Source organism: Akebia trifoliata, chromosome 1 (genome assembly GCF_017979445.1).
Source record: "Akebia trifoliata isolate Shusen 1 chromosome 1, ASM1797944v1, whole genome shotgun sequence".
Taxonomy (NCBI): domain Eukaryota; kingdom Viridiplantae; phylum Streptophyta; class Magnoliopsida; order Ranunculales; family Lardizabalaceae; genus Akebia; species Akebia trifoliata.
The window spans coordinates 33759336-33772782 of NC_141375.1; the positions used below are offsets into that span (position 1 = coordinate 33759336).

The following is a 13447-nucleotide window of genomic DNA, read 5'->3' on the forward strand; positions in this document are numbered from 1 at the left end:
ATTGGAGAGGCTGTGGAGAAGGTCACCAACATTGATGACAAGTGCGCCATCGACTAGGGGCACCGTAATAGGCCCATGGCCCTATTCGGGCCTGGGGAGACTGGGTATGGGTTCAACTTAGGGCTTAAAATGGGTCTGATTTTATTCAAAATCTGAGTGATCCAATCCGATTTTTAGTGGATTTGATTTCTCAAATACATCCAAATTAAAATATGAATTGATGTCTCTTGACCTGAGTCAGATACAGATCCATCCTTATATCCACCTATATTTGAATGATATATTATTTTGTATTTTATACATGTTATATTTTTATATTTTTTTAGTCTATCATTCATTAACAAATGAGTGCGAGATGAAGTGATTGAAGCTTTTCTTTAAAAGGGGAGAGGTCTTGAATTTAAATCATATTCAAATCACATTTTTTAATAAATTACTTTACAATAGTTTAAAATTATCTGACACTGATCCAAATTAAAATCCTGGATATGAATATGGGTCATGTCCGGCCTGAACCCAACCCATTTTAAGCCCTAGTTCGGCTGTAAAGCATCTTCTATTATACCTGTGAGACGCACCCATTCCACGTCATCTATAGTAGATGACACGCCCTCTGAATTTAGCATCAGCCATTCTTCTTATTTGACGCATCCTCATCAACTTGTGAATTCTTGATTTGACTCAACCCCATGGGCATTTGAGTCGCGTTGAGTGTTGTGAGATTTAAAATATGGATTCCATATTAAATAAGAGAGCTGCTATTGGCACCCCAATTCTTACTTATTACATTCCAATTTCTTAAATAATTTCTGACAACCCGGTTAAAGATTAAAACACTCTTCAAACATTACAAAGGTTTTTATTATCTCAATATTATAAAAAAATAGTAACACTCGTTCAAACAATTTCAGTAGTTGTTTAGATTATGGTTAGGCTCATATAAAATATTATATCCAAAAAAAAAAAGCAGGAGAGTTTCTAGTGGCACCCACTTTTACTTATTCTCAACCATTCACTTATTTTATTTATAATTGGGGTGTACTAAGTAAAAGTTGGGGTGCCAACAGCAGTCCTGTTAAATAACTATGCCAAGAAAAAGTAGTGGATCTCTAGAAAGTTGTGATTTCCCTCTTTACTTCAACTGTCTATATAATTGAGAATATCAAACGCTGTTTGACACTTCCTATCTTCTTCTCAAACTTAAAGACTTGTTTAAGATTCCATCTACTTCAACTTTCAAACCTAAAGAATGCATTTTGGGAAATTAGAAAATGATGGAAATTCGAGTTGAAACATGGAATCTAATGATCTGATCATATAAGAACAAAATCGACTTATCCAGGAAATAAGAATCAGTGAGATATGTGTAAGTCTCGATCGATTGATCGTTGCATTTCATGTTTAAACAATCCTGAACATGAGTTTTATCTTGAGTCAATAAAACACAACCCCAACCCAAAATAGATCACTTTTTCAAGGTTTGTCAATGAAACACAAGCCACAGAACAGTTCTTGGGCTTAAGGTCCTATTCTATGTAGAATAAGCACAAATAAAAACGTGTTCTTGGTGTACTCCTAGTCCTTGACATCAAAAGTTGAATGATGAGAAATCCTCTTTGATCGAAAGAGCATTTCAATTTTGGACCAGAAGTTGTGATTTCATTATGTGCACTATAATTAATATGATGAAATGATCAAAGTTCAAACACCTCTAAATTCCATAGGAATTAAATAAATAAATGAATCAATCAATCAAGTGAAACGTTATGCAAGGTGTATATTTGATTGAGAAATCTACAGCTGATCTGTCTGGAGAAACAACAGTTATTTAGCCCACAAAATTTCGAAGAATAAAACTCAAGTTCCCTGAAAAACTACAAACAGAACCCAAAGAAAACAAGACTAGTAACCTCTCTATCATCATACCTCTCTTTTGCCTTTGGTGTCAGGTTCTGTTGCTTGATTGAGGGGTCTTGTCTCCCTCAATATCATGCTTCCTTGATTCCCTCCTACAACCAGTACATTATATATTAGAATCAGTGACATATAACAAGTAAACACAAGGATATTAAATGTAAAAATGACCAAAATTCGGAATTACCGGGGGTAGATAAGTTCAAAGGATCGCCTTGGATTGTTGAAATTCGTGCACCTTGGGTGAATCCATGAACTGAATTTCCTGGCATAGATACCCTGCCACGTAATTCTGTTGGGAGAGCTAAATTGCTAATACCCATTTCTTTTTCCCCATTGGGCGCATAAGTGTCACTAAAGGGCGGTCGGACACTAGACTTTGGGGAATAAGTTGTAGACCATGACCCACCATTTGATCCAGCTAAACCCATTATCATATCAGCCTGTGATATTAACAATGAAATGCAAATTACCGGTCAGGGCATGGCATGTATGTGTCACCTATTCAGCCTGAACTATCACATTTTAATTATTTAATCAAATTTAACTTTTGTCTCTAAAAAACACCCAACAAGTAGAAGAGTATGTACCAAGGACTTACTTTTTTCTGGTTTGAGGCTCCCCATCAAACATATGGTTGGGATGGGAGGAAATACACAAATTTTCTAGCGGTCAATACACATTTGATGAAGAACCTAAAACTTCATCGAGGCTAGCATTTTCCATGTATGAAAAAACCCATGGTACTGATTTTACTCTTACACGCAGTATACTTAAACTTCAGTCTATTCTTGTAAGAAGACATTTCTGACAGCTACAGGATTTTTCTCTCTTTTCAATGTATAAAACAAATTATGGAATTTTATATATTTACTACTACAAACAAATTTAAGTACACAATTATATATTTAAGTATTCGTAAGCATATCTTAACGTCATACGCACCGCCCCCTCGTTAAGTCCTACATGCAACTGGTTGAGTTGAGAATCAACCAGACCCTGGAGGATAGCCCCAAGGAATTCATAGCTTCATGGGGCTTCGAACACTTGACCTACCCTTCCTGAGGAGGTTCTCAAGGCTCGGCTTGCCACTAGGCCAACCCTTTGGGGGTTTTTAGTAATTACAGCATACAAACCAGACCACCTAATTTTTAATAAAAGAATTGTATCAAAGGTAGGTTTATAGTAGTAGTAAGACCTCGTTTGCATTTATTAAAAAAAATAAAAATAGTAAGACCTACTTATCAAAAAAAAAAAAAAAATAGTAAGACCTCATTTGTTATTGCAAATTCAAATTAGTTCAGTTTTTTACCTATTGTTAGTGACACTTTATATCAAATATTCGTATTTGTAAGCATATCTTAACATCTATTTTGCTAATCTTACTTACATACACATGGGATACTATCTCAATGTTTAATTATTCATTAATATAAGAAATATAAACAAGAAAATTTATGTGCAACAGAAACCATTATTATGGGGGCACAAGGAAAGGAGCATGATGTCCTCTTAATGAAAGTGTGTATGAACTTTGAACCAACATTTGATAGGTTCTATCATGAATTTGTCCTCATTCAAAAGTTAGTCCTGAATATAACTAAGGTGGGACGTAAATAAAACTGACAGTCATGGATTCCAACAAAAATTTTGTAATTGTTTAGGTTTCAACTTGTTTGGTCTAGACATAACCATCCAACATGGGTACCTTCTTTTTATTTTGTGTGAACAGTTCCCAATATATTTTTTTCTGACTACTAAAACAAACACAATAGATTCGATAGTTAGAATAAGTCAAACAAACAAATAGATTGGATGGTTAGAATAATCCATTACAGTTGACTTTTGGCTCAGAAGAACCCTTGCAAAAAAAGGCAAGGGTGCCTTCTTTCACAATTCCATGTTAAGCATAAATATTCCTTGGTGCAAAGTATCAGAGACAGACATGGCTGTAGATACCAATTATAATTCTGCAAAAATGACATGATTTTGATGATCCAATTTTCAGATGTTATGGGAATCAAAACTCATTTAGCATTGAAGCACGAATTTGTCAAGGCAAGAGCGATAATTCAGGAATAGGAACCTAAAAATATCAACATGAGAAACATGGCTGTCAAAACACCCAAGTGATCCTGCCCTAGGGGTCCCAGCTAGGTGAAGCCTTGACTGTTTACCAAGTGGTGAGAAAATGAGAAAATGCGTGAGCACAACCCTCTCAAAGAAAACAAAGAAGAAAGATGAATGAGAAAAAGCATGGATTGTTCATTTGTGATGGAAAACAAGCCGACTTGTCTACTCGACTAAGTTGGAATCTAGTGCACCGAGACATGGAACAAGTCGGTAACACAACTTGATACCCGAGAACAAGTGTCAACGAACATGGGGGACTTTGGTTTTCTTCCTCCTCTACTCTTCATCCTCTTATTCCCTTTGAGTACGAATAAAATAAGGGAACTTTTTTATTCAGGTGCCACGTAGGCAGACCCTTTTGTTGACGTGCCGTGCAATGAAGAAAATAAGGATCTCTACCCCATGAAAAAAGATTGATGTGGTGGCTGGCAAAAAGAGGGCACCATCGCATGGTAAAAAATGCAAAGCATGCCTGAAAAGGATAAAGGTTAGGTATCTGAATCGGTGCTGTTTGCTTGGAATGGTTAGCGGAAGATGTTAGAAAGCGTCACCTAGCATAGGGGTGTGCCACCCAAGTAGCCAATAAAAGGTCGAGGTAGAAAAGAAAATTGACTTTAGGCCAAACAAAAGATAAAAAGTCTACCACCAATAACACTCAAGAGGACCACTATGTAACACAGACTACGTAATACCTTATCCACCTACTACAGGAACAAATCCCCTTCTCTAGTCAACTTTGACTGAGATCTCTCCTTGTTTCTTCATATTCTTTCATTTCCTACTATTTCTTTTTATCGTTTTTGGTTCCACAATACTAACATATTGGCATACCAATTAAAACATCAACAGATCCACAGCTACATGATGATGAGAGGGAATCCAACACTGGCTTACTAATGGGGCATGATAGCTCAACATTGGTGGAGGTGCCCATGCAATGGTCAAGTTCCAAATCCCCCTCCTTATCTTCCCATTTCTACTTTTTGTTTTTCGTTTTTATTTCGTATTCATCATGCTTGACTATGAGGTTGCATAGAAAAGCTCGACGCAACTGGACAGTGAGGCCAATTGGCACCTAGCCTAACTGTGGTTGCGCAACCAATTCTGTTGACAGAGAAAGGATTGACGATGGGTTTTCTATTTGAGAAGTTGAATAATAAGACAACCACAAGCCTTCAACAAAACAGGTGATATGGTTGAGGTAGCATCCATATCTCTGAATATGAGCAGAATATCAAGAAAAAGCAAGACATTGGAGGTAATATGAACTCTTCGACATCTCCTAAGGACGACAAACTTTAAGGGGGAGGGGGGTTGAGATGTTGATGATCCTCGAGATTCCCATACAATCATGAATTTCAATCTTGGATATGAAACATTCATACACACGTACAAAATCAAGAATATAGAAGAAAAGCACAATACAAGTAAGATGTAGTATTTGTTGACTAGGTTTGTCACTTAAATTATTGACTTTGTCCCAAAAATTCCAGAAAGCCAATCCATTATTTTTCCATGGGAGTACATCATTCTCTACAAGCTATGGCTTCTTCTTTCCTCCTCCTTCCTCTCCAATGTAGAAGAGTTCTTTATATAGAAAAAGAACCATAATTTAAAGATAGTGACAACCCTCCTTGAATCAAGGAGTTGGTTTTCTTTCCAACTTAGGTTGGATTCCTCTTCTGATTTTATTTTCTTAGATAGATTTCCAATTTAACTTTTTAACCTATCAATCGTGCAGACAAGGGTACCTAGAACGAGAATATATTTGAACCTCAAGATGCACAACAATAACCTAGGCATACACGCAAGCCAACCTCGAGATACACAAAATTTGCTAATAATTCTTGGGTCCTAGTGCACACATCTTGAACTACCATGTAATAGCCTAGATTAAGTGCAAGTTTTATGCCTCCACAGTACCTCACATTGGAAGTTCAAAATGAAGACTTACCATTATGGACCTGAAGCTTATTTCCAAGATAGGTAGGTAGTTATGAGAATAAGGGAGACAAGCAACATAAGTGAGATTAGAAGGGGAAAAAACAACACTTTGACCAGAACCTCATGCAACTAAAATACTAATGGTTAAAAGACCCGGCCTGTAAGACATTTTCATTACACTCGCAAAGTTTAAGACATTTGTGTCATTCAGTGTATCAATAAGCTAACAAAATGAGACACATATTACGATATGATATGATACACGGGAAATTCATCACACAGTCTGAAATGAAGAATTATTATACTATGTTAACTGATATGATAAGCTAAAAATATTATGCTCAGTAACATATTGTCACCTTCTATTGCACATTTCAAAAAGAGATCAAATTTAAATAAATTGCTTATATCTATTGATAAACACTTTTTTCTTTCATAGCAGTAACAGGATGAGATGAGACATGTCATATAATAAGGTACAATATTTTAAACCATGACGGTAAGGCAATGGAAGGTGCATGGGAAACTTCGATTTAGAAGTCTTTTTCTTTATATAGTTCTAAACAGGTGAAGTTTACACATACTTATGACCTACTATGCAAGATAAAAATAGATCTGGGTATGCTAGCCAAGGTAATTGCATGAAGCAGACACATAATGCGTGTCATTGAACTAGAACTGCCTAGACCTCAAATGAGATGGCTAATGTACCAGTGTAGAACCCAATCAAGGTTTAAAATCTCCTTTCAAGGCAATGTTTCAGTCAAGGTAAAAATCAAAACAATCCCGACAAAAACATTCTGAGACATTCCTGAAACATTTAATGTTTTGAGGCAAAGGTTTCGTATCGGATTTGGACAAAACCAAATGTGCCGCAGAAAATTTTTGAAACAGCACAAAAATTTGAACCATGACCCTAATACAGAAAAGCTGGATAGTGTTATAACAGTAAACATGGTTGGGTTTCCCAATATTGATCCACACCACCTTGTTTCCATAAGTGATCATGTTCCAAACTTTCAAACCTACAGGTTTTTATGATTGAGCATGTTGTATAGTAGACAGTTGATAAGCAGATTATGGTTCTTGTGAGAACAGTACAGAATGACACGTCAGTTTTAGGATTCATAATGCATAATGCAAAACAATCCTTGAAATCTTAATTAATCAAAACTCGAATTCTATTAGGTTGGCTTTCTTGAAGAGCATCAGATACGATGATTAAATGAACGCTCCTACAATAGAAAAATGAAATAAAAAAGAAGCAATGATGCAGTGGGGATAAGAATGCATAAGCCAGTTGAGAAATCCCCAACTCTTCGATCCTAGCCAGTATGAATCATAGTAAAGTTCACACAACTATTGCATGGACTCAGCCAAGTTGGTACTAAGTAGCATATTTCTCCTGTTGGGTCTCACACCAAATCCAATTCAAGGCCTTGTCCATAGTGCACCACAAGCATACTACCATAAGAGAGTGGAAAATAATACCATGTCAAACAGATATAGCCATCCATCCTTGACAAACAACCGAAAATCTGACCTTGTTTGGGTGAACATCATCGAAAACATGAGCCTGGCCAGCATAAAATATAGTCATCTGCCGACTAGCAGACGTTAATCCATGTCGACTGGTCACCACAACAAACGGAATAAGGTATATTCAATCAACTTTTCAGATTCTACAAAAAAAAAATGGAGAAAAAAGAATAAGCTGTAATGTAAAATATACCTTGGCAGATTAGAAGTTTCGGCGTCAGCAGTTTGAATCCCAGACTTCGGTCTGCTACTCAGAAGAACTCCAGATGAGTTCTTATCGGAAACACTGCTGCTAGCATTAATACCACTCAAAATTCCAGACCCTTTAATCCCCGTTCTAGAACCCTCATCAGCAGCGGCCTGAGAAATAACCGAGGTAGTAGCATTGCCATCCCTATATCTGTTTGGGGTGACCTTATCCACATGCATTGAAAATTGACCAAGGCGTGATGGGTGGTGCTGCACTGTGGACCCCACATTCATCGGAATAGACCGTTCCCACTTGGAAGGGATGGAATCGGGTCTCCTTCCAATAGGAGGATGTAATATGTGAGAAGTAGATGCCGGCCTCGGTGGTTGCATACTAGAGAAAAATTCCTCGTCGTGAGACCTTCTTGGCCCCTCACTTACTGCACTATTTCGAAGTATCTAAATTTCAAATGTGACAAGCAACATCAGGATATAAGAAAGGGTCAATCACATTAACATACTTCTGGCTAACACGAAAACGCTAGAAGAATATATTAACAAGATTCTTCGGACCTTCATCAGGTGCGAGCTTTCGAGGGGCTCGAGTCCAATTTGAGGCGTTCTGTCTCCAGTTGAACCCGTGAAAACAGAATCTGTATTGCTCCTCTTTCTTCCATGGAATATATTACTTATTTCGGGTCCGGAGAAGTCGCTCCTAGGGCCATGTATCGGAAACCCCTCAAAATGATTCCCCATCTGCCTTTCTACCAAAATCAAAAAGGATGCATCAAAGATAGCAAAGATGTTTTCGACTTTTAGTTTTGCTTATAGATTGCGTTTGTCAATTGGGCATTATTTTATATTAACCACACCGATTACTGGAATCATTCAAAGTTCAACCCATAACATATTAAAAGAATAAAGCAACACACTTTGCATCAAATATGTTGGTTTGGAATAAAATTAAAAAAAAAAAAACCATCTCAAAAAAAGAAAAGGGATACACAGAAATAACAAACATTAATATGTTCCAGTTCCCCCAGATCCAACAGCATCAAATGAAGAAAAACATCAAAAATATATGTAACTAACCATCTTTAACAGTCAAAGAGAAAAAAACAAGAAAAAGAAACAAAAGCATAGTCACAAAAAGCTAAAGTAATACCAACTTCTGCATACCCATGAGATGAAAAGATCAATCAACCAAAAGGAGAGAGAGAGGCAAACCAAGTTGTAACATCTCTACAACAACTTCACAACCGAAAATAAATAAATAAATAAAACATACCCAAATTAAAATATTAAAAAAAAAATGGAAGAAAAAGCCGAAGAACTAATCGATTTGAACAAAAACCATGAAAATCAAAACTAAATCACGAAAAAGATGGAAAAAAAAAAAGTGGGAAGGAAAGTCACTGACCAGAACCCAGATCAGAAGTGGCGGATACGGGGCCATGGGCCCCACCAGAAGAAGCTCCAACGGAAGCAGAGGCCTCAGAGAGTCTGATTTCTCCACCCAAATCGATTCTTTGCTTCGGCACTTCAACTACAGGGGAATCTGAAGCACAGCTCATACCAAGAAAATCATGGAAAATGGGTTTCTCACCTTCTTTGCTGATGTTGGTGTTGTGATGAGCCATCATCAGTACCGCCATTTCATCAGGTAATCATGCTGCAGATCTCGTACCAAAGCCTCTCTCTCTCTCTCTCTCTCTCTCTCTCTCTCTCTAACCCCACAAAGAAGAAAGAAAGAAACTTGGATTTTTCAGAAAAGATAAAGCAACATAAATATAGAGAGTATCAGAGGCTTGTTTTCAGAGAGAGAGAAGTTAGGACTTAGCAGTGAGTTTCATTAAAAAGAAAAAGTTGTATGGGTTTCTCACTTTCTCTGTCTTCTCTCTTTCAAGTTTCAATTTCAGGCTCTTTTTCTTCTCTGCTCTGTTCTGCGATGTGTCGTGGCGTTTCTGTTTGTTTATTTTTTTCACAGAGAGAGAGAGAGAGGTGGGGAGAGTGGTTTTAGCTTTTGTTATTATAAATGAGAAAAAAAAAATGGAATTTATATTAAATTTAAATGGGAAACTAACACGTGTGGACAAAGAAGTGGCACGTGAGAGAGAAAGAGAGCAAGATGATTCGTTGGGCTGGGAGTGGAGTAGAGTGGAGATGGTGGGGGAGAAATTTGGGCATCGATTCTCAAGTACACATCTTGACTAATGTTCCTTCCTTAATTACCCCTCCCCTCCTCCTCTCAAATCCTCCCACCGCTGCCATCTCCTCCTAGGGTCCAATGGACTCTACGTATAAGTATAGTTAGAAAATGGGCAATGGGTCAGGCTGACCCAATCCGCATATTGGCCCGAAATAATTTGATCGGGTTAATGACGACTTGGATTTTGGCTTAATAATTTTTTTTCAAAAAGATTAGTCTAGTCCTACATTATCTGGTTCACTTCGTTCGAATTTAGGTTTGCAATTTGCCACTCTAGAAAAATATTGATGATTAGAAATAGTTTTGTAGAGGGCATTTAGATTATTTATGTTAATCTCAAATAATAATTAAGTCAAATTGGACAAGTTATCAGTTTGAAAAACACATAATGTTAACCAAAACACAATTGGATTCATGTTTTTCAAAACAAATTTATATAATAAAAACAAGGACCTCACTTAATTACAATCGAATGGGGTTCACACTATCTCGATTTATTGTCTTTTCTTTTCGACCTCTTTAATTTTATTATCTTTCCTCTCCCCTTAATACAATATCCATCCAATTTTACCATCTTTCCTCTTTCACCATTTTTTAATAATATTCCAATAACTTTACATTTACCCCTATAAACTCGAAAGAGGATGCCTATGACTATGGCATGGGCAAACTCTAGTGTATGTATGTATAATGTTGACCAAAAAGAAGTTATTTGGGTTCATTATTTTTCAGAAATTAGTGGTAAGACATAGTAAGAACAAATCTGGTGAAATTGGTTTAGTCAAGGACAAATGGGTCAAGCCTTAACTAAGTTTTTAGGCTCGACCTAGCCAATTAACAACTTTATGATTAGGGTTATCAATGGATTTTGGCCAATCCTAATCAAGCCTCAAAATCTTAACTCAAACTCAAACCATTTAATGGCTGGGTTGGGTCAAATAATGATCCAAACTCATTTGCATGCGTTTGGGCTTATTCATAGGTCAATCTGGTGGTTGACTTGACTTAGCAAAATTAGAGAGTATTATTGAAAAGGGGATAAAAGAAGAAAAATAGTAAAATTAAAGGGATATTATTGAAAAAAGGGGAGGGGAAAGACAATGAAATTGAAGGACGAATAAGAAATATAATAAATTAAAGTGGGGTAGCGTGAACCCCACTCCATTGTAACTGAAGTGGGACATTTATTTCCCCTTAAAACTATAGTTGAAGTTGGACCCACAGTTGTGAACCCAACTCCATTGTAATTAAGTATATACTTATACCCCACAAAATTCTAACTGACAATCTTCATCGTTTTATCTTATTATGTAGATTTATTTTAAAACTTATATAGATTTGTTTTGACAATAAAGTGGGGTAGTGTGGACCCCACTCGACTATAGTTAAGTGGATATTTATATCCTATAAAACTTACAAAACTATAATTGAGTGGGATCTACCATTATGTTTAGCAAAGTGGGGTCCTACAATTGTATTTTATTATTTATAATATATATAAGTTATTAGGCCATATCATGAATCATGGACCACGGCCTAGCATTGAAGCCCAATCACACCCGAACATGAATTCTGCCTACTTGGACTAGCCAAATATTCAAACAGGCCTAGTTACACTACCTAAACCCAACCCAACCCAGCCCACCCAAACGTGGCTCAGCATACTTATGATTGAGTGATCATGGTTTCGTATCTAACTAAGAGTAGGAATCTAGAAATGAAGGCCAAGTTTATTTGGATCAAGTATGAGTCAAAGCAACTCAACTTTGGTAAAGCAAGAATCAGATCCATGGGTATTTTTGGCCCCGATGATCTTTATTTCAATTGATATTCGATTGAAGTCAAAATCAATTATCTTAGATCTCAAACTACCTATGAACTGTAATAAGTAGAAATCAAAATTATTGTGAATTATATACTCTTAGTACAATTTGTAATCAAACTTAGTTGGAGGCAAAACAGATAGAACCCAAATCGGCAAATGTAATAGTGCTATAATAGCAAACTCAAAAAAAAAATGCCATTTTTTGTCTAATACAATCAATGGATATTTGATCAAGAGATGCATTACTTCTAATTCCAGATTTACATATTTTGTATATCACATCTTGCCTTGGATATATTGGTAAAATGAGTTCCAGCTCAAGTAAGTATTTGCCCATTTTTCTCAACTTCAACTCAAATCCATAAGAACGTGTAATGAAACTTGCTCTAAGGGTTTGTTTGTGTTGGTTATTTTGGGCATCCATATGGGTCCATTCCGTAATACAGTCACACTAGGAATCTTCTGAAAGTTAAGAGTCTTACTGAGATTGAGTCCCTACATGATTAGGAGATTGCAATTTACAAATATCTTATTCCTATAAATAGGAGTAGAGACTCATATGTGAGATACCATGGTGAAAAGAAAAGAAATCTCTCAAGCACTTCCAGTTCTTTCTCCTCTTTAAGTTTTGTGAGTTTATGAATTTCTATCGACGACACTAAGATTTAAGGCATGAAAATTTCGTGACTGCTTTATTAGCGTCGACGTGACAAGTGTGTTTGGACTTTCTGATCTTCGACGACTAGTAAACGTGACACAATTCGAGGTTGAATCTTTGTGGCACTTAACAAGTAAGCTCCTAAAATCCTAACAGTTTGGATTCCCATTTTCCATCAAAAAGTTTCTCAAGTCAAGAAAAGTCAATAGAAGCATGGGAGGAATGGTAGAAGCTGTAAAAGAAATTAAAAAAATTACATATATTTGAAATATAAGCTTCAATGGATCATATACTATTTGAAATATAAGCTTCACCCCTTATATTTTTATAAAGGACTTGCTATGGTAGGTTGCTAATAGGAGCCCATTAACTCCTATTAGTCATATCCAGGAGTCCTGCATCAACTGTTAACTTCCCCTAGCCATTGAATTTTTTTTTTTTCGCTCACAAAAATCTCGGATCCACCAATCACATGAGCCCGCTTGTATTGATTAATCATGAAGAGTTGTTACCTCGATTTCTTGGGATACCTTTAGATTGCATATTTGTGACACTAAGTTGGTTATCATCTTCTTGGACTTGAGCTTGGTCCTAGGGGATGATTATAGTAGTCCCCGATATGGAACGTGCATTGGAGAATATGCGTCCTTTCGCACCCTTACAATTACCCACTCTTAGGTCGTTGAGGTTTTTATCGTCTCAAGGTCGAAAGAACTCCTTCAATCCACACTCATTGTATCTAGATTTCGCAACATTCATCGGGGACATTGAGGGTGACAGTCAAGTAGCCCCATCATGAGGCTGTCGCTTGGGAATAATCGAGGCAATAATAATGATGGTGTCTAGGTCATGTCTCATTAAGGTCAAGTGTCCTTTGTACTGCCCCTCCTATTATACTTGGATTTTTTTGCACAACGATGTCTTTTTTTTCTATTTTTTTTCCATATGGTTTTAAAACTCATCCGAGACTGGAAAAAAAAAAAAAACTTTTAAGCCCCCATCCCGCTTCAAAATTTCGGTAGAATCCTCTATTTTA

The 13447-nt window shown here is 36.6% G+C and overlaps 1 protein-coding gene across 1 annotated transcript; it reads right to left on the reverse strand.

Annotated features, from left to right (window-relative positions):
• Positions 1-1727: 1727 nt before the first annotated feature.
• On the reverse strand, positions 1728-9748 carry TIFY8 (TIFY domain protein 8). Its single transcript, XM_086454668.1, has 6 exons — positions 9140-9748; positions 8293-8483; positions 7724-8178; positions 7535-7622; positions 2102-2357; positions 1728-2009 (listed from the first exon to the last, which is right to left on the reverse strand). Exons 1-6 carry the CDS (start codon positions 9372-9374, stop codon positions 1921-1923), a joined length of 1314 nt encoding a protein of 437 aa, XP_086310794.1. The 5' UTR covers positions 9375-9748; the 3' UTR covers positions 1728-1920.
• Between the last annotated feature and the right edge of the window lie 3699 nt (positions 9749-13447).

Bases quoted from the DNA above. Each gene is read 5' to 3' on its own strand.
- TIFY8 (XM_086454668.1), bottom strand. From the start codon at position 9,374: ATGGCGGTACTGATGATGGCTCATCACAACACCAACATCAGCAAAGAA. The intron at 8,484-9,139 runs GTCAGTGACTTT...TGATTTTGGTAG, and splicing joins CACTTCTGATCTGGGTTCTG to AAAGGCAGATGGGGAATCAT. The intron at 7,623-7,723 runs GTATATTTTACA...TGTGGTGACCAG, and splicing joins GAAACTTCTAATCTGCCAAG to TCGACATGGATTAACGTCTG.